Here is a 20,432-nt window from a genome sequence, read left to right as displayed (position 1 = left end):
TAATAGCAAATAGCTATGTTGGAACAATTCATAGCGTAAGCATAAATAGAAACTTCTTTTATTCCAACCTTAGTGAGGATCAGTGCAGATTGAGGTCCTTAAATTTTTCGGCTTGCCTGACTTCAAGACCATCAGATGTAAACTAATGAACTGCAGAAAAAAATGTGCACATCATCCCTCAAAATGGGCGTTCTTGTTTTGTAAATGTAAACTGTTTGATATAGCTCTTGTATTGGATCTGATTGAAAAATAAAACTGAGAAAACTGCTGGTGAGTGTGTGTCTGTACAGTGCTGTGGTTATGTAATTACAGTTTAGTTTTTTGGGCAAAAGAGGCTAAAACCTCTAAACCTCTTCAGCTCATTTTTCATCCAAAGCCGCCCGGCAGCCAAAACAACCTGCTGAAACATTCACATCATTGTCAGCACAATCACGATTGAAAAAAAGTGCTGTTTTTATTATTCTATTGCTGGTTACTGTACTAGTGCAGATGAGTCTGAGACAGATGAACCAGTAATTGAATACACAAAACCAAAGATAAGATCACAACCGTTGATCTCCATTCAATAAGTATTCTACAGCTACAGAAAAACACATATTCAAACCAATAACAAAACCAACATGTCAACATGAAGTATGGACTTGAATAGATTATTTCTGTAAATCCAGAAGTTAAATGAAAAAAATGCTGAATAATTTCCGATATAGACAAAGAAAAAAAAGAATATTAAATAGAGTATCTTACACTGATGCAAAATTACCAGAGTCAGTTCTCTAGTGTATATTTGACAAGTTCTGTATTTCTATGTCAAAATAATCCACAACAATGATGAAAAACTTCTGAAAGTGTTGTACTTCAAGACTAAGACAGCTGATCTTCATATTGCTTTCGGAAACAGTCCCCAGCAGGGAAGAAGTCCCAGCAACGCTCTTGGTACATTTTCCATACATATGACTCCTAAAAACATATTAGAAATAGAATTATACGAGAAAGTTGATTCTCGTCACCAAAAAGGCTAAAAAGAAAAGCATATAGGCTAATAAGGGGAAGAAATTGCGCTCACTTGTCCAGTGTGCTCAGTCTCATCTTTGTTGATAAGATACATTAAGAAGAACCTAAAAGGGATTACACAATTAAAGCATTTCTTCATGTAAGAGTATACAACCTCACAATATTACACATACACATAACACACTCACATATAATTGGCCAGGTTGTGCTCATCCAGTGTGTGAGTCTCAAATCCATGAGGCGTTGTATCAAAATAATCGCTCCCAATGCCGCATATGAAGCATTTAGTCTGTACATCAACAACAACAAGTAGTTAAGCCGCGTGGTACTTATAATGGAGCAGAAATGCCAAGTCAGAATAGTTCGTTAACATACTTCCATGTCTTCTTTAACCTGCTCTTGTTGATCTCTGAGTTCTCCAAATGCATCGATGATCAAACCTGCAACACATTTTTGACATTTGTTCTTTCTGGCATTCAGTGGAACGTGTTGTCCTAAGTTAGTGCCCCGCTCCTCCCCTACTCACACACACACACTCACAGCAGTGACTATGAAAACGATCATTATCGAGAAGAATTATAAAAGTATTCATTAAATTGTATCCTTATTAAAATCAACAAAAGAAAAAAAAAACAAATCTACCTTCAACAACATGGTAATTTTACAGGGTTTATGCAGGTTAAAAGTTAGTCTGAATCTGAAAAAAATTGACTAACTGAACCATTTGACACAGAAAAAAAGATTAGAAATCAATAAATAATAATCAATGTAAATGTATCTGGAACACAGGAGCACCAATACCAAGAACATGTATAAAACAATGTCCTGAGTTTTCTCTATATCAAAAATTTTAAACGTTAATTACCCCTGCAGATACTTTGAAAATGAGAGCACCACTGCACCACCTGGCGCCGTGGATATGCAAATAAACCACATTCCAAAAGCAAATCCTGTGCCTTGGGGCACTGGCTTCGCATCGCGCCCCGCCCACTATTTAAGAATTACTGTAAGCAGTCATTTCTTTTACCCTGGATGATGGCCAGAAGGATGACAATGACAAAGAAGAAGAAAGTTATATCAAAGACCACTCTGTATAACTCATATTCATCTCCGGCGGGATCCTCAATTTCATCTCCGATGCCTCCGCCGGCGCGTACGCCCACATACATGTGGAACAGGTAGCACTGTAAACAAAAAAATTAAGTCTCAGGAGAAGACGTGTGTACTGTTTGGGAACGTTTGTGATAGCTTCATATTGGCTCACCGTCATCATGTCGTCACATTTCATATCGGGTTCATCCTCGTCTTCACTCTTGTTGTAAAATTTCCGGAAGAAGTTGAAGGCCACCACTGTGTATAGGTACACCACCACTGCCAGCAGGCCCACTGTCATCATCAGCTAGCAAAACAAAAGGAGCCAAAAGCAGCCAAGTTATGACATATTAATGCAAATGCCTTGAAATACAACACTGATAAATAGTTAACGTGGTGGTTTTTTTTTCTCCATTTGCCTGTTTTCCATTATGTGTCACTGATGAAAGAATGGTGCGAAGGGTCTTGACACCCATGGCGATGTCCAGCAGATGGCAAGCGAAGAAGAAGTTGTTGTAGTGGCCAAGCAGGGACATAATCAGGTACCAACACAAGTAAAGGAAGGTCTGAAATGCATCCAAAAGTGAGCTTTGGGTTACAGAGATGAATTAAACAGAAGAAATGTTGACATTTGAAGTGGTCAAAAAATGAAGAGCTCAACTTTAAGATGTTGAAATGTTGCAAATGCATCACAATAGGTTTGATCATGTTTGTTTTGTGTGGACGACAGTGACATATTGCCAAAATGACAGATTGATTACGATCAATTAAAACCAGTCACGTTTAAGTGTTTTTCAATCAAATTAATCTCAATCTTAATGTCTAACTCTGCTTTCTTTTTGATTAAGGTAAAGTGATTATTTGTAAGTGGTTTACTTACCACATAAAGGAGCTCAAGTTTAACCTACCACATAAATGTAAAGCACCAAGCGGCGGCTGCAGCCACAGCTAATGATAACAAAAAAGACGGTAATGTAGCAAGCCATAGTAAAAATCAAACTCGCAAACAGCCACTGTTTGAAGAAGTCGGTGAAAGACGGGACGGATAATGTTTTATTTTAATGTTACAATTATTTAATGATTGACAAAGGAAAACAGCGTCATTCCTGCTGATGGTTGAAGCTAAAGGTTGCAGCTAGCACTTGCATTGTTAAAGAATATAAATGACTGAAACCTCTTTTATGTAGTTGTATCTCAATTTTTTGATGCAATTTTTTTAACGCAATATATTTAAATAAAAACACAACTACGATTTCAGAAATTTTGGGCGAGATTGGATGTTAAAGTAATAGCAAATCTTGAGTTCTTTGTGCTTACGCCATCGGTGAACACAACACCAAATTTCCAGATCTGGTACTTAATGTCGATGGCAGTAGCCCTGAAAATCCAAACACACATTTAGATTACATTTCTGTATTATTTGTACCATCTGAAGTATTTTATTTGTTATCCCTACCAAGAAAATGTTGAGTTATCTGATTCCTCTTGTTTCTTTTCATGCTGCTGACTCACATCCAAGGACGCTAAATCGACCCCCAGAAGTTCAGCGATTCTTTCGCGTCCATAAATGTCTCCATATTTATCCAAAACCTGAATACAGAAATGGAATGCTCTAGCAACAGACTTGCACTTTAACAACAAAGCAAAGCAAAGCAAGTCACCTTTCTTTTGACAAACTTATCCCAGTAGTTGTTTGGGAAAGAACTGTAAGGGGAACAGGAAAAGATTGACTGAATTCATTGTAGATACGAATATATATTTCCTGTACATGTGTTATCCCACACACGGTGTATTCAGGACCAGTCGATCCCACTGGCCCTTGATGTCCTCATCATCCGGCTGCTCCGTAATATAGAGGCCATCAAACTCCAGCTTTCTTGCAAGTTCCTTCTCCCGTTTGAAGATCACCAGTGGAATCTGAAATGGGGAAAAAAATGCAAGTATTCCCCCATGGCATCAAACTCATGACAATGGGTCAACTGTGCTTACTTTGAGGCAATTGTATCCAATGATACAGATGAAAGAGATGATGGTGTGCAGAATGGCGAGGAAGGACAACGTGGGCTGCATGTAGCCGGTGCTCTCCTCTAAATAGTAATACAGTGGCACATCTTCCTCATCCTCATCCCCGTCGCTCATTCCAGAACCGTCAGCCTCATCACCAGAACCCTCAAAGAGGCCGGAGCCTTCGAAGAACCCACTTCCCTCCGCCAACCCGGAACCTTCCATGTCTTCTCCCTCGGGTGGGCTGTCAGATACCTGCACCAGATGGACAATGGCAAGGATATTTACTCACTCTTCTTGCTTAGCAGAGTCTGACAAAATACTGTACTGAGCTGCCACAATAAAGAAATACATACATACACACATACATACATACATAAATATCAAAAGACACTTTGTTAACTTTGTAAAGGAAGATTATCATTGGAAAGTCTACATTTGGCTGTTCTTGCATAATTGCCCAAAATAGTTTTTGAAAACATATCTTGAATATGGTTTTGAATACGACAATGTCACTCGCCTTGTAAAATAGCAGAATGAAGTTCAATGCAAAAGCCAGGAATAGAGCCAGAAATCGCAGGTTGTAGAAGTTTCTGGAGAGGTAGTTCTATAAAAGAGAGAAAAAATATATTTGTCATCAATTTAATGGAAAAAACAAATGCACAGAAAATATCCAGTATGATTATGACAATGAAATAATAAAATGTTGTAAAACGCCAGCTTTAATAGCAATAAAGAAGGAAAATGAAAAATATTTTACCATGAATTTATTCCTCTGTGTTTCCAGCTCAGTCCAGATTTGGAATCCCCCTCCTTTCCTGGGCTTCTTTTCCTTTTTCACTGCAGATTTCTTTGGCTCTTCGGTGTCCTGTTTTGCATGACTCTCCGTTTCTTTCTCAGCTTTCTCTCCATTTTCAACACTGAAAACATTATGGTTGTTGTATTACTTCCACCAAACATTTTTGGACCAATCTGCTATTCTGTGTTTGTTAGTACAGTAGAGCCTCGTCTTGTTGTCCCAGAGTTCAATTCATAAATATTCATGAAGAAAAACACAACTGGGTTGTATTAATGTGATCAAAGATTGCTGGCCTGGGCTAGTAAGTAAATGACTAAAGCCACGTTTTTGTTGTTTTGTTTAAATCTTTTGATCTGTCACAAGAACACAATGTTTCTTCTATTTAAAAAAAAAACAAACTCTGGTTGAGGAGACATTAAGACAATAAAATGAAGCTCTGTACTCGGCCTTCTCTGGTTCTGGAGCCGTTTCCTCAACAGGTGCTGGTTCTGGAGGCTTCTGGCTTGCATCGGCCTCCTCTGGCTGCTGTGATAGATGAGAAGCACACAGAGGTCACAAAGCTTGACATGATTTACTTCACATTTACAAAAGTTGACTAAATGGACAAACACCGACCATTTTCCTCTTTGTTATAGGTGTCCCTTCAGGGGTTGGCGGCTCAACCGGGGCCTCGACCCCCATGTCACCAAGACCACCAGGGGCGTCAATACCAGGTACCCTTCCCCCTTCCTTCTCCTGGGTATCCTCCTCCTCCTCTTCCCCACTCCCGGTCTCTCCAGTGTCCGTAACCCCGCCCGTGTCTTGCTCCTCCCCTATGCCAGGTTCCCCTGGGCCGTCGCCGTGCACGTCATCCTGCGTCGGATCGGGCATGCTGGCCAAAATCTCTGTCACAGTGATATTTTTAGCTCCCTCAACTAAGCCACCTCCGAACAGGGCTTGCCAGATTATCAGAAAGAAGCCTTTGCACACGTTGTAGAAGAAGTGCAAGATGCTCATGAGGATGGTCCAGAAGAAGGTGGAAAGGGCGACCACAATCTCTTTTAAGGTCATCTTCCTTACTCGCCTATATTGCCGGCGGAGATTACGGAAGGTGAAAATGCTAAAGAAGCTCAACATGCTGTTTATGAAGTCTGCAAAGGCCGAGCTGGACTCTGGCGGCGCCTCCTCGCCATTGGTGTCCTCTTCTCCTGCTCCGATGGCGGCTCCTGTTCCTCCCTCCCCCACTGCTTCCTCTCCTTCTTCATCCTCCTCACCCTTTTCCTCTTCTTCCTGCTCGGAAATCTGTGAGGCGATATTCATCTCAAAGATGGTGTCCTCGCAGAAGTTGACAAACATCTCCATCTTTTCGGACTCGCCGCCTTCATTGACGACGTCGAAGATGAACTGTCGCTTGGACTCTCGCACCTGAGGCATCTCCCACTGACGGCGGTTGACCTCGCTGATCTCAAAGTAGATGCGCTCAATCTTCCGACTGGCACCCATGATCTCAATACGGCCCAGGAAGGGGCGGAAGTAATTGAGCACGCTCTCGGCCTGTTCCAGGAAGTTCTGCAGTCGGGTGTCGTGGGGAACATGCTCAGACAGGTTGGTGAGCAGCACGGCGATGTTGAAGCCGATGTCCTTTGCGGGCTCTTGAAAGCGACTGGCATACTCCTCGTAGTTGATCATATCGTTTTCGTCCGCCTCTGAGCAAGACAGGAGGAACTGGATCTCTGAAGGCGTGTACTGCTTCTGGCTGTCCATGGCCTTCTGGAAGTCCTTCTTGGAGATTAGGCCTCGAGGGTCTGTAATGTAATCCCGGAAGGCATCGGAAGCCACGATGTCTTTTAGTTTGAGGAACATGTCGAAAAACTTTAAAATCATCTCCACATTGCTGGAGGACTCCACTAACATGTCTACCATCTGACGGGCGATGGTGCCATTCACCACATTCCCTGAGTGACACAACAGAATCGTTTTCAAAACAACGACTTGATGAGTACAAGGCTAACTTCAAACAACTGAACCGTTTACCTTCTAACAGTGAGAGCAACATGACCACCATGTCTTTCTGGAGGTCCAGAAGCTCCTTCAGCAGACCAATCTGGCTTGAATCCTGCAACAATGAAAAAACAGGCCACGGATTATAAATATGACCACATCACTATGTCATGTATTAGAAACTCAGAAATATGTGTAGGCGATGCAGCCACTTGGTGGGGGGGGGGGGGGGGGGGGGGGGGGGGGGGGGGTGGTCAGAAAACACAATTAAAAATCTGAAAATGAATGTGTCCCAGTACTGAAGTAGTTATATATTTGCTGCACTCAAATGAAATTACTGTAAGTTCAAAAAAGACGCCACAAAATCACAGCACAAATAAAAACATTTCCTAGCATGTTGTTAATTAGGCAAGTCAAATGGAAAAATGATTGCAAAGCTTGTTACAAAACTGAACACTCACACAAACACACACACACACACTTACTGTACATACACAAACAGAGTGAATGTGTCATAAAAATGTATAGTCCAACACCAAAATATCAAAGTATATTATGATTGTAGACTGGAAGAGTGGTGGTTAAAAGTCAGCCACTTTCTCAGGAAGCTTTGTAGTTGCCTGCTTACTGTACTTTGCCTTGAATGATTCAATTTTAAAACCCATTAAAATAATCTTTCTTTATAACTTATAACGTAGAGTACTGTACACCATGTTATGATTGGCCTTGTTCACATTGTAATGTGTTCATGGGAATTCTTTTAAATATTTTCCTAAAATGTTTTCCAAAATATAAGAGGGTTTTTGACAAGGTTTTAAACTAACCAGTCATAAAAATTATAGATGTAAAAAAACACACATCTCATAAAATGTACAATTATAGAATCACAGAAAATGCAACAAGCAATGATTTTGGTTTGTTTCATGACAAACCCAAATGTATGTTGTGTTCTTTAGAAAACATGTGAGGGTGAAGGCCACAAACAACTTGTAAAGTGTGGGACTTTATTGTTATATTTTTGGCTTGAAAACATTTCAGGAATGAGGCACATTGTTTATGAAACACCGCCTCATGACAATTTGTGGCGCAGCAACATGTTCGCCTTTAGGCAAATACTTAACATTGTGTGAAGGAGCTCAGTGTTAAATGATAGCAGATGTTAACTTTACAATTCAAAAGAAAAGGGACACTGCTTACAAACTGAGTTTAATTGTAATAAATTCTTCTCCCACGAATCAAAAATTCCATATGGAAGTAAATTTCGTTTTTGCAAGCAGGCATGTATAAAACTGCCTGAGAGGTGAAATATCAAACAGGTTATCACATAAATAGATAAATAGAATAAAGTGAATACATACTTTACCCTGCATTGAACATGTGGAAGACAGTTTAAATAATCAATAAAAGATTCAGTCTTCAAACAATGAAAACATTTTAGTGCATGAACCAAAAACCTTTGCCGAGAACAACAATTTTTGCTGTTATTTGAATTACTGGTTTTAAAGTAAAGTTTGAACAACATGTCTGAAATTCCCCATGTTCACTGGTGCAACACAGCACAAAATATACAATAATGCTACTGCAAAAAAAGAAGAGTGCAGATTCATCTTATTCTTATAGTCATATATAGTACATCAATTCAGAATAATAGTCTCAAAAATGTTTGTCGCATTATGCAATTAATGTCTAATTTATTACAGTGTGAGTTTTTTTTTAAAATCACTGTTGCTCCAATATTCAAAAATGCATTAAAATCAGTGATGCTATAAATTATCAGCCTATGAAAGTCCTTAATACATTTATCTAAATTATTCTACTTTGAATCATTTTAGGGTAAAAAACAAACAAACAAACAAACATATTTGTAACCATTTATAATCCCTAGAGCACGGGACATTTATGGTGCTCAAGGGTTAAAACGTTTTCTAAAAGTTAAGATGCCTCTACACTGCACTACAGAATGTCAGAACAGGAACATAATGGGAAAGGCTATTTTAGGTTTGAATCATATAAAAAAAATGTAAAACGCTAAGTTAAAATAACATCAAATGCTGTATGTTTAATAACATCAACAATGGCTGCCTTGTATTCAAGTGACCCATGACAGCCATGAGCGTGTGACAGTGAGTCGCATGCACAACAAGATGCGGACACTTAAGCAGTTAAATGGAATCCAGCCATCATTGAGTTTATTATTTATGCTTGTGCATGTTCTGAAGTATTGATTTGAATTTATGTTCTGTTACCTGCAGAGTATAAGTTTTGCAAGCATAGTTTTCTACCCAAGTAAACAATCACTTGCAGCACACATGACACATGATCCTGCCACATATAAAATATAAAGCAGTGCAGCAGTTCTCAAATTGGGGTACATCACGGCATTTCACGGGGTATGGGAGATTTTAACAAGTAGGTACCATCAAATTTAATAGTCTTGACTGTAACAATGCGTTTTTATTTTCAAATTAAGAGCAAATTGATTAGAACATGAAGCATCTTATTGTGGGATTGTTTTATAGCGATTTGCAATATGCTGTATGCTTCTAATTTTGTTAAATTTTACATGGGTGCACATTGTCATGAGTAGGGTTGGGCACCGACAATTGAGAATCAAGTGGAACTGGGACTATCATTCCAGCTTTCATGGAATTGCTCATATTTTAAAAATGCTGGTGCTAAATTTCAATTCTTAGTTAGCCGCAGGGAAGGGTGCATGTGGCATATAGCCCCTCTCTCCACCGCTTCAAGGGGTATGTGACATTTTAACTGGGTTGTTCTATGCATCGGCATATTAATTTCACGATTTTTAATGCCGCGACTGACACTATATTCTTTTTATTCACTAAAAGAAAAGAAAAACTTTAAAATGGTCTACCTTCTGGAGTTGTTGAACAAATATTCATTTGGAGATACTACTACAAATGTAGTTCTAAAGTTGGATAAATCAGATACGGATAGCTCAGCATTCTATTTTGAGTCTTTTTTTTCCATACAAAAAAACCTTTGTATTTGTTAGCAAGTACCTTGCTGAAAAAAAATGTTCCACAAGGGGGCCATCACTGAAAAAATTTTGAGGACCACTGCTTTAGTGAAGAACTGAGGCACTTGCAGGCACAATATTAGGTACAGCTGTCAGATCTAATCAGATTTATCAAAACAGCATTTGAAACATTACATGTGATAACCATTAAAGGCAGAATTTCTGATGTCTCTTGTCTTGAATGTCATTAGTACATGTGGACTGAAATGACAGGTGTGACATGAATTTCATACCCCATAAATGTGTTTCTACCTTGCTATGGATGAAATAAGTTCATAAAGACAATAAGGATCATGGCAGTCTTGATGAAATTTGACAGGAGCATACCTGAGCAAGCTTCATCATCATGTGAGCAAAGACGTGGAGAAAGCCCACAATGGCATCCCACAGCCTGCTGTGTGCCAGAGACTGCTGGTTGCCTGTGCACGGGCCCTGGGAAGAGAGGCTTTCACTTTACATATGCTGGAAACACAAACATGCTTTTGTTTTTGTTTTGTTTTTTACCTGAATATATTCAGTTAGACTGTTAAAAATCTGTTTGGCAACTGTCATTGCTTTGGAGAAATTCTTCTTTCCTGGCTCATCAATAATATCCTTGCCAGAGTAGTACCAGTAGAAGTCACTGATTGATTCCTTCAAAGAGAAAAAAAGGCAAAAAAAAATATAATAATCCAACATGTAGTGCAATATCTCCATAAAAAAGTGAAACCTGAGGATAATTGTTTTTGTTTTTTTAGACCTGCAGTCTGAGTAGGTAATCGACTGTACAGATGATGACGTTAATGGTTGTCGTGCTTCCAATCTGTGTCCTTAAGTAGTTCTGGAAGTCTGTAAACAGGTCTTCTTAATAACAGCACCCAAGCGCAACAAATATTCTCCACACTCACCGTTATTGTGACCCTCACAGAGCAGTTGCAAGAAACGGAAGAGGTCACAGGTGAACTCGTCATCTGCCATCACCTTTTCATCTAAATCAATGGAAAATTTTAAATGAGAAACTGACCTATAGGTTTGTAGTATGCAAGCAGATTCTGGTGGTTTTTTTTTTTTGTTTTTTTGATGGTAAAAAGTACATAATAGCTTGAATAACAATGTTCCCAAATGGTCTAAGTGGAAGCAGCATGGCATGCACACATATACAGTATAGTTACTGTACATACAGTACATAGAAAATAGTTGCAGTGCATGGAGTACCTAAAAAAACATGTACAGGTATATCAGGGAAAATTTTCACCATTACAACACTGTAGCACTGAAGTAATTTGTGTAAGATTATTCATCTTCAGATTGTGGCCCAAAAATATGCACTGCAAATCTCAATATGTAAACCATTCAGAAAGTACAAATAACACAAAACTATGGTTACGGAAAGTAATCCCACTGCACTGGTCGCTATATTCACAGAGTTTGTGATTAGTTTGGTTGTGTCGTCTTTGCCTGGTATGTACGTCATGCTAAGAATGTGATGTGGACAAGAGGGGTGATTGACAATGCACACGTGAAATGATTAGGGCTGTCGATAGCATCGCTATCCATGATGCAAAGAGTTCTCACAAGAACTTGGTAGGAAATTGTAGAAAAAGTGGAGGGAGCATGCGCTGCTGTCAAGTCACGACTGTCATGACTGAAAGTACTTTCAATGCTACCAGTCTCAGGTCCCACAAAATAGGAGGAAATGATTTTGCCATTGAACTTTAAAAATATTGTCATCACTTGGAAGTTGTTAATGCTTGGAAGTTAGGATTTATGTGGCACAGAGTTGAGTTCAGATTTGATACATTATTCATAAATAAAAAAAATACTGTAAAGGACAGTATATTTGTAATACCCTATATTGTAATATCAAAAGAATTAGGGGTGTCAGTTAAACAGGTTAAAGATGATTAATTAACTACAGTCATAGTTAAAGCATAATTTCTTTTTAATCACGTTGATCTATTTTTAATCTGTAACTTTATCATTTCTGTATGCTGATTAAACCCATTTTTCTGCATCGGGCTTCTTGTGCTTGAGTTGTTGCGTGTTGGAAAACAAAGGTCAATCACATCCTGAAATGGATTGGCTGTCATTGTTTTTGGAATAACCTTAAAGGCTCCAGTAATTTTTTTAAAATCTCCTGACAGCACTATAAACAATATCTGAATTTGTATACTAATCTACACTAGATTTAAAAATTTCATTGGTTTTCTCTTTAATCCAAAAAAGGGGCAAAAATCAAGTCTCAATGAGTGATATAAAACAAAAGATGCACCTTCTACAATTTTCCCATTGGATTTCTTGCATACAAAAGCCTACTAAATTGTCATGAGAACTCGTACAAGGATGTGGTTAAGTGTCATTCACAGAACAAATGCAGGTTAGGATGAGCAAAATCAAGATTACATCAATTTCCTGTTAGAACAAACACCAAAATGAATGTGAAGAGTGTGCAAAATGTAAAGATGAGTGACATCTATTCAATCATTTCAGCGTTAGGGAGAGAGGAGAAAAAAAAGAGAAAACAAAGAGGCAGATGGACAAACGATGATTTACCCCGATCTCGGTTCAACTCTGAGGACCATGAAAGGATGGACGGGGGCGGGGGGAGGTGGCAGTGATCGTGGGGATAGGGAGAGAGGATCAGTATGTTGACAACAATAGAGGACTGAGAGATGAGGGAGGGGAAGATTAAAAACATCCCATGGCAAAGTTCACCCAATGACACTTTGAAATGAAGTCCTGCAATATGATTACAAGTCAATTGCAGGTGAGCACTTGCAAAGAAGCTACCAGAAAAACAAACAGACAGATCCAACATAAATAGAATTCATTAACACTTATTCAAGTATTAATGATATTTTCTATTAGGTTAGAAAACAAGTCATTCTATTATAGATTGGGTAAACTGGATGCCACATGTCTTGGTACATAGACTTATCAAATCATTACTAAATACAGGACAAAAATGTAAAAACGGGTCTTTTTTTGGCCACATAATTGAATCGAGAAGTAATATTGATGTTAATATGTGTTTGTTTATTTTGATGGTACTACACAGTTTAAAATTGCAATGTCTTTACCATGAAAAAGGGATCAGATGTGCACTACATCAATGTAAGATGATTATGGGCTTGATCTGCCGTGAAAACGTATGCATCATTATGAATTGAGTCTCCACTGAGATGCTTGGCGGAGGCTATTCCTTTTAAGCATGTTATATAAATCATAATTCAGTCTCTTTCAGAAACTATACATGACTATATTTCTACTTGCTGTGGTGTTTGTTGCTTCATACAGTAGTTTGTTTTTTAGACATGTTGCTATTTTTTTCTATTTACTGTATATATTTGAAGTTGTGATGATAAATTTCAGATTTAGAGTGGCATCCAATGTTGAGCAAACCTAGCTGCTGGCAAAAATATTAGGGACACTAACACTTTTGATTGTTTTCGTATGAAAAGTTTCTCTGACCCTGACAATCAAAAGTGAATATTATTAGCTTGATAAAAACAGACGTTTTGTGTTACAGACTCACTGTACCTTATGTCATTAGAGTCCAGTTGTAAGCCATGCCATGGGCATGTATGATATTGTATATTTGGGTTCAACCCCCCCACCGATTGTCCAGACGCCACCATGTTGCCCACAAATCATGTTGCTATAATTTTTATGATAGTAATATTCATCATGGAGATTTGCCTGTGGCAATTGCTGATTTAAATGGAATTTATTGGAGAAAGAGACTTACTAGTGCCCTCCTCTGAGACCATGCCAAGTCCTTCTGCCTTGTTCTGCCTCTCAAAAGCATTTAGATCCAAGACACTGTGGACAATATGAGCACTGTATCCATACAATCTGCATATCAATGAAATGACCCCACTTTCTATTCACTTAAAACAAACCTGCAAGTTTGCATTAAGGCTTGGACGCTCAAAAAGAAGCCAACGTCCTTTTTATCCCTCAGGTACTCCAGCATTTTCTAGGAACAAGTAGCAACAACAACACCAACAACAAAAACATTTTAAATGAAATTATGTTATGTTGAATGTAAATGAGGGCCTTACCCGTTGAACTTCACTATTTCCACCATTAAGAATAGAAATACCCAATTTGAGGGTTGTAGACACCATTGGGCCTGTCTCGCCTAGAAACAGCAAAAATGATATGGAAAAGAGTTGTATTATAAGCGAAACATAATTCATATAGATATGGAACGAGCCGAGAAGGGCCACCTTTGCAGGCGCTGATCATTTGCAGGACCATCTCCGCAGCTCCACGATTGTGAAGCCGGGACTGTTGGTAAAGGAGTCTTTGTTTCTCCATTTCTTTCTCCTGTGGCCGACAACATGATGAATATGTGCCACTTTCAGCACTTGAACATTTAGAATGTAAAAGGATGGAAATAATACTGTAAGATCCACAATGTAATTGCATATTTTTAAGGGTGGTGATTTAAAATTGCTACACGAATCACAGAGCTAAAATGAATTCCATCCATTTATATTCTTGCTAAAACTCACATCCAAACTCCATTCACGCAAGTCTCCAACAATTTGGACTTACCAGTTCTTAAATGATACATAATCGTAAATGATACATAATTTAACTTTATTTATGAGTCTATGTAAAAACAGTAGGCTGGTGGCGATATGTCTGATTCTTTCACACATTCTCTCAGTTCACTCAATTAGTGGTGGAGTCACAACACTACTTCTTCACGTTTGCTGGCTGGAGCAAGCGTTAGACTACAGGAAGCAACAACGGCCCAAAATTGCAGCCATGAAGCTTGCAGCTTTTGTCCACACATCACGGACAAGAGCTGCAATCCTTCTGTGTCGGAGATATTTCTTTGGCGTTTAACAGTAATGTGCCTTTGCTTGGTAAATTGTTTGAAAATAATAGAATTTCTACACTGTCAGAAAAAAGATTATAGTTGAGGCATGCATTTTTTTCTTGCCACAAAATACCAATCCCAATATCAATACCAAGCCGATCACTGCAAAAATTGTGAATGCTCTGCATGACTGTAAAACACGGCAGAAATGCAATGAGAAGACCAAAGAAAATGAAGCTCTTCAAAATAAACCTTAGTTTATCCAATAATAAAAGTATGCTTTTATTTTGAAGTTGGTACTGGCAGCATGGCAGCATCTTGACAAGTCTTTCTACAGCAACCATTCTTTCCAACTCATAATACAAACAACACACAGTTGTTCTAAAATCAAATTCAATCACCATTTCAGGGCGCTAACAAATAACCTAATTATGCTCACATTTATGTATGCCACCTGTTGCCAGTGTTCATTAGTGGCTGGGGCACCATTAAACATGTGTCTAATGTAAATTAGATAACTCCGCTTTAGTGCTTAATATAGGTTTTGATGCTGACAGTCTCAGACATTTGACGTTCCTAAAGAACGCTTTTTAAAAAAGTAAAATGTTCTGTTTCAGTTGGTAAATTCATAGATTAGACCAGGGATCTGCAACCTGCGTCTCCAGAGCCGCATGTGGCTCTTTCATCCTTATGTTGTGGCTCTCTGTGGTTTGGGAAAATAAATAACGCTTGTTTCAGATCAACTATGTGGACGGCGTAACAATGTACTTATTTTCCGACAGTGTAAAGTACAGCCAAATGTAAACAGAATGTTACTTCAAGGTAGAAAATGGCCATTGAATGAATATCTCTGAGTCAGAAGAGACATCTCTCTCTTCAGCCACATCACAAATCGGCGTGGAGGACCCGCCATTTTAACCTCCCAACCTCCCGCACCACAACCAAGTCAACCTCCCACCACCCACGTATGCCTAACCGAGCTTTACCCGCTATGTGTCAGGCTGTACACACCTTTAGCCTCCATCGTGTACCTGACGACGCTGTGTGCAGTGTGCCAATATTGCAGGTCTTGGCTATGTGTGTGAATGTTTAGCTCTTCAAACGCTTCCGCACTGTAGTCTGTCAGTAGGCTATGTGAGTGGGGAAGGGGAAGATACGAATCAGTAGCATTCCGTTAGAAATGATGGAGGTTAGGAAGATGATACTGATTACGTGAAGTCATGGGGAAAGACAAGAGCGACAGAGAGAGAAAAACGGGACAGCAAAAATATTTCTCAGTTGTGTTAGATTACAATAGAAATCTAGTTTTCAAAAATGTTCATTCACCGCTCCGATTATTTAAATTTAAGGCATACTTTATGTACCAATTTCCAGCAGTACAAAGTTATTATTTTGTATATAGTATATTTGTTGAACATTATTTTTCATGTATAAAAACTATTCCCTTTACAGATGTATTTTGCCACTTGCAGTTGACTGCAAGCTGCATAGCTGCTTAGAACTCAAGTAATGAACAATCACTGTTTTCAGTGTTTGGTTGTGTTCTATTCACCTGCTGAAGTGTATTTAAATTTGTTTTAAAATGTGGAAATTATAGGGAAAAAACAAATAGGTAAACATTTTATGACATTTTGAAGAAAAGCTGGTAGTAGCGTTGAGCTGAAGAGTCTTATGAGATATGTCTTGGAGTAAGAGTAATTGGAGTAGTAATATATTCCTGTAATTTAGAATAACAACTGTCATTAGTATTATTAGATTGATGTTAAATTGACATACCGTTAAATAGTATGTAATCAACCCAAGCCAGATTAAATAGGTTTTTTACTGCAGGTGGTCAAATTAAATTTGTTATTGCTTGGTCAAAATAGACTGTAAATGTATGTATAAAATAGTGCAGCTGACACTGGGCATCTGGACTGGGTATTTATCATTGCTTTCTAATGTGGCAGTTCAAAATGAATGAAGCACATCAAGCAAACAAACAAGGAGGAAGGAAAGAAAGAGCAACGTGGTGGTGAAATGATGTCGTGATGATGAAAGCACTCGATGCGTCGAGAGCTACCGCTCCACTGTGTTCCTGGTCCCCAGCCCCTCGCCGCCCATTACCAGTTCTGACTGTCGCACCTCAAAGGACATCTCATCCTCAGCCTCTTCCACCATTTCCTCTGCCCCCTCTTCTTCCTCACCAATATGGCAACTCTATAAGAAATGAAAAAAAAAAAAAAAATCAGATTTATTTAGCATGATTGAAATCCCCAGATCACCTCGTAAGGACTCACTTTTGCCATAATATCTGCATATGCCATATAAAGATGATCTGTGTCTAGTTTACTGAAATGAGGACAACAGAAAAAAATTAGTTGTAATTTTTTTTTAGATGTTTTGAATGCATTTCACGGGTGAAACCTCTTTTCTGTGAGAGCAGTGCGACTGAAATGCAGAATAAGCTGATGGAGGGGATCCGGCTTTGTTTCTTTCTCCTCCTCTTCATCTCCTTCCTCTTGCTCCATTGCTTTCTGCAAAACACAGAACAATGGCAGCTACGTAAGGGTACAACAAAACAAGAAAACCAAGTCCACATAAAATTTGATGAGACTCACAGACAAGTCATCTATCATTCTGTCTTCAAATGCGTAACCTTCAGTGTGAAGCCAGTTGCGCTTGTATCCCTCAAGGAACATGTTAGAAGCTCTGTGCCTGCAATGGCAAAATACATACAAAAAATATTTGAAAGTGTGGAGTCTTTTTCCTATCCTTTCATGTATACATAAGGGGTATAGTTTACAAACTTAAACAAATGAATCCGCCTGCATGCAAGTTTCTCAATTAGCTCTCTATACAGAAATTATTACACCTGGTTCAGCATGTTCTTCTTATTCTTGCATGTAGCTATCTCCCATGCAGTCACACTTCCAATACCTTCTTGCCATACCCTGAGCAAATACTGAAAATTGAATACATAGGTTTTATGTACATTTTTCTATCACGGGCTCTACTTTCAAAAGGCAATATTTTCAGGAAGCGAATCTCTTTTGGCGGCTCGGTAAAAGAGTGGTTAGCACGTGCGCCTCACAGTTAAGGGACCCGAGTTCATTTCCAGCCGGCCTTCCTGTGGGGGTTTTGTACATTCTCTCATGGGTTCTCTCTGTGCACTCCGGCATTAAATTGTCCTTAGGAACGATAGGCTGCGTGAATGGGCGTTTGTCTCTGTGTCCTGCAATTTGCTGGCAACCACTTCAGGGTGTACCCCACCTACTGACCGAACTCAGCTGGGATAGGCAGCTGCAAGCCTGCGACCCTTGTGAGGATAAGCAGCTATAGAAAATGAATGGATGGCTGGATGGATGTAATCTCATTGGTCATGCGTTGGTGAAGATGTGTCCTGAAGGTGTTCAACAATAAGACTGCATAGATGTACCTAATACTGTGGCAAGTGAGCATTATGCCATCTGTACCTTGGGATGTTGTATAATGGTGTCATCCTGAAGCAAGCAACGACAGCCCTGCGTCTCTGCTTAGACAAAAGTTTATGCCACACCATCTTCTTGGATTTAAATGGGTGCTCCGTCTGTCAAACAAACAAAAACAAAAGACCTCTGATTCTCTCATCGAAGTTAGTTTGTTAGTGCAAGGAAGAAACTGCTCACCACTTCAAGGTGGTAGAGGACAGCAGAGACTTCCTGCACTCTCTTGACCACTTTCTCTGGCGCATCAGCATCTTCTGCTTTTCCCGCCATTTCCTTGTAGAGAGCCATTTGCCAGCGCATGGACGGATTGTCGACCTGTCCATAGCACAAGGACCCCAATATTAAGAAAACTTGACAACACGTCCTCAGCCTAAAACATTGAAACACGCATGGAAGGAGACCTTTCCTTGCAGATGGAGATTATTCTGCAGGAACTCCCTCACTTCTTCATCTGTATCTCGCTGCGCAGTAAAAATAAAAACATTTAATTTCTTTTTACTCAAAACAGGTAGTGTGTCCACATGTCATTGAATTACCAAAGAGTATCGAATCTTGGCCATATTGATGAGCTCCTGGTCAGCAGGGGAGCACATATTGAGGCCAATGGGGAGCATCTTCTTTAAAGCAGCGACTATGAGCGAAGTTTGCACTGAGTAGCGGTCCCCCCGTTTTTTCTTCTTGGTACGTTCCGCATCCGAGCCCCCGCCCTAACACAAAGTACAAGCAAGTATTCACAGTATCTCATAATGTGCTACAACTGATACTAGAGTTGACCATGGTCATTATTGCAGCATGTGCAACATTCTGTTCATTATGTAATGACAGCAGGACCCTGCAAGTAGGTAGCTAAACCCACGAGGGGATTATATGTCACAATGTGGAGAAAAATGGGAGATGGCTAAATGTGAATCAACAAAGGAAGAAATTCTCTGAGCTGAGGGGTAAGTAAAGATCGTGGTGAAAGGGAGCGGGCTCAGTGAGGATCTCACTGGCTTCGTGAAAGGGAGTGAGCATTAAAGGAGTTTTGGAAAAATGGTTTGACAAAGCGTGCAGTGAAAACTACAGAGACAAAGCATTCTTAAAATAATGAGCAAAATGAATCATGGCGTATGGAACAAAATAAGTTGAAGTTAAGCTGCCTCAGAAGAAAACACAATGAAATTAATAAATTAGTTGCAGACTGTTAATAGGACAGAGCTAGTCCCTGTGCTTGCCTCCTGCACTCCTTTCCTGTTTTCATCATCAGGCCCTCTCGTGAATGCTCTTTATTTGTGAGGGTATAAAATACACCATCTTGTTCGACTTATACACTATGTTCTATGTTACCGAGAGATAACCCCTGATGATTTTTTTGTCATGCTGTATCTAAATATAGAACAGTCAAACTAACACACAGATTTGCTGAGTATAATCATAAGCAATAGAAATTACATGAGGGGAAAGAAATCTTGACTGCATCTAGCATTATCTTTATTTTTATTGATAGTATTGTATGTATTGTAAACTTTATTATGAGTTTGCAACTATTTTTATGGTGTTGAATGAACTGAAACTGTCTGACTGTAAATCAAAACAAAACTATACTACCCATGTAAAAGGATACTTTTTTATATGTATGTATAATGTATAATTAAGTCCTGTCCCGGTGTCATTTTTACAAGTATAAGAGTGCATCAGCTATGCCTTCAGTTCTGCCTCTGATGCAAAAGTGTTATGGGAACAGGCTGCAAAGCGTTCCGGGAAACAATTTAGACATTAAGTGTGAATTAATGTATTGGTTAAAAATCATGGCCATTTGGAGCACATTCTAACATGGCAACCCCAAAGCTGTAGCTACTGATAGGCCTCAGGCATGTTAAGCCTAAGGTGTGTTAGTGAGTTTGAAATCTTCAGGATTTGAAAGGGAAGGAAACCATGAGCCTCCATGGCATTTCCAGTGAGGAGAGAAGAAAGAGCACAGAGAAGGATAAGGGACGGTCAAGGACGTTATTTAGGATTGCCTCTTACTCACACTACTGAAATGCTCTTAACTCACAGTACCATACCTTACCATACATATTGAAATGTGCTCACATAAAAATATACAGATTTTTTTCAACTCACATTCACAAATGCTCATAGACAGTACTCTACTGTATAGTAAAACATGCCCATATACTGTACTTTGGTAATGTCTATTGGAGCATTTATAAAAATTAGGCGTGTCCGATTATCAGATTAACTGAG

General features: G+C 39.1%; 1 protein-coding gene across 3 annotated transcripts in view; it reads right to left on the bottom strand.

Moving 5' to 3' along the window:
* Positions 1-429: 429 nt before the first annotated feature.
* LOC148408932 (ryanodine receptor 1-like) overlaps positions 430-20,432 on the bottom strand; it is a 49,998-nt gene continuing 29,995 nt past the window's right edge. The window contains exons 74-108 of one of the 3 annotated variants that reach the window (XM_088439994.1): positions 18,743-18,913; positions 18,608-18,667; positions 18,387-18,521; positions 18,195-18,307; positions 17,340-17,436; positions 17,146-17,255; positions 17,019-17,070; positions 16,846-16,938; positions 14,138-14,237; positions 13,970-14,049; positions 13,808-13,884; positions 13,654-13,727; positions 12,459-12,476; positions 10,814-10,894; positions 10,666-10,754; positions 10,431-10,559; positions 10,244-10,358; positions 9,888-9,913; positions 6,920-7,001; positions 5,522-6,840; positions 5,349-5,431; positions 4,868-5,027; positions 4,628-4,714; positions 4,093-4,362; positions 3,890-4,020; positions 3,765-3,807; positions 3,560-3,693; positions 3,421-3,481; positions 2,523-2,669; positions 2,276-2,410; positions 2,039-2,195; positions 1,387-1,451; positions 1,200-1,300; positions 1,064-1,115; positions 430-957 (exon numbers count right to left, since the gene is read on the bottom strand). In XM_088439994.1, coding sequence (XP_088296120.1) covers positions 862-957; positions 1,064-1,115; positions 1,200-1,300; positions 1,387-1,451; positions 2,039-2,195; positions 2,276-2,410; positions 2,523-2,669; positions 3,421-3,481; positions 3,560-3,693; positions 3,765-3,807; positions 3,890-4,020; positions 4,093-4,362; positions 4,628-4,714; positions 4,868-5,027; positions 5,349-5,431; positions 5,522-6,840; positions 6,920-7,001; positions 9,888-9,913; positions 10,244-10,358; positions 10,431-10,559; positions 10,666-10,754; positions 10,814-10,894; positions 12,459-12,476; positions 13,654-13,727; positions 13,808-13,884; positions 13,970-14,049; positions 14,138-14,237; positions 16,846-16,938; positions 17,019-17,070; positions 17,146-17,255; positions 17,340-17,436; positions 18,195-18,307; positions 18,387-18,521; positions 18,608-18,667; positions 18,743-18,913 — 4,743 coding nt within the window. In that variant the 3' untranslated portion in view covers positions 430-861. The remainder of the gene's footprint in view (positions 958-1,063; positions 1,116-1,199; positions 1,301-1,386; positions 1,452-2,038; positions 2,196-2,275; positions 2,411-2,522; positions 2,670-3,420; positions 3,482-3,559; positions 3,694-3,764; positions 3,808-3,889; positions 4,021-4,092; positions 4,363-4,627; positions 4,715-4,867; positions 5,028-5,348; positions 5,432-5,521; positions 6,841-6,919; positions 7,002-9,887; positions 9,914-10,243; positions 10,359-10,430; positions 10,560-10,665; positions 10,755-10,813; positions 10,895-12,458; positions 12,477-13,653; positions 13,728-13,807; positions 13,885-13,969; positions 14,050-14,137; positions 14,238-16,845; positions 16,939-17,018; positions 17,071-17,145; positions 17,256-17,339; positions 17,437-18,194; positions 18,308-18,386; positions 18,522-18,607; positions 18,668-18,742; positions 18,914-20,432) is intronic. The other 2 variants (XM_088439993.1, XM_088439992.1) reach the window with 2 other exon arrangements.

The sequence above is a fragment of the Hippichthys cyanospilos genome, chromosome 18 (genome assembly GCF_059441005.1).
Source record: "Hippichthys cyanospilos isolate Australia breed blue-spotted pipefish chromosome 18, RoL_Hcya_1.0, whole genome shotgun sequence".
Lineage (NCBI taxonomy): Eukaryota > Metazoa > Chordata > Actinopteri > Syngnathiformes > Syngnathidae > Hippichthys > Hippichthys cyanospilos.
The sequence above is the reverse complement of the archived record's forward strand: the minus strand, read 5'-3'. Positions and strand labels throughout refer to the sequence as shown.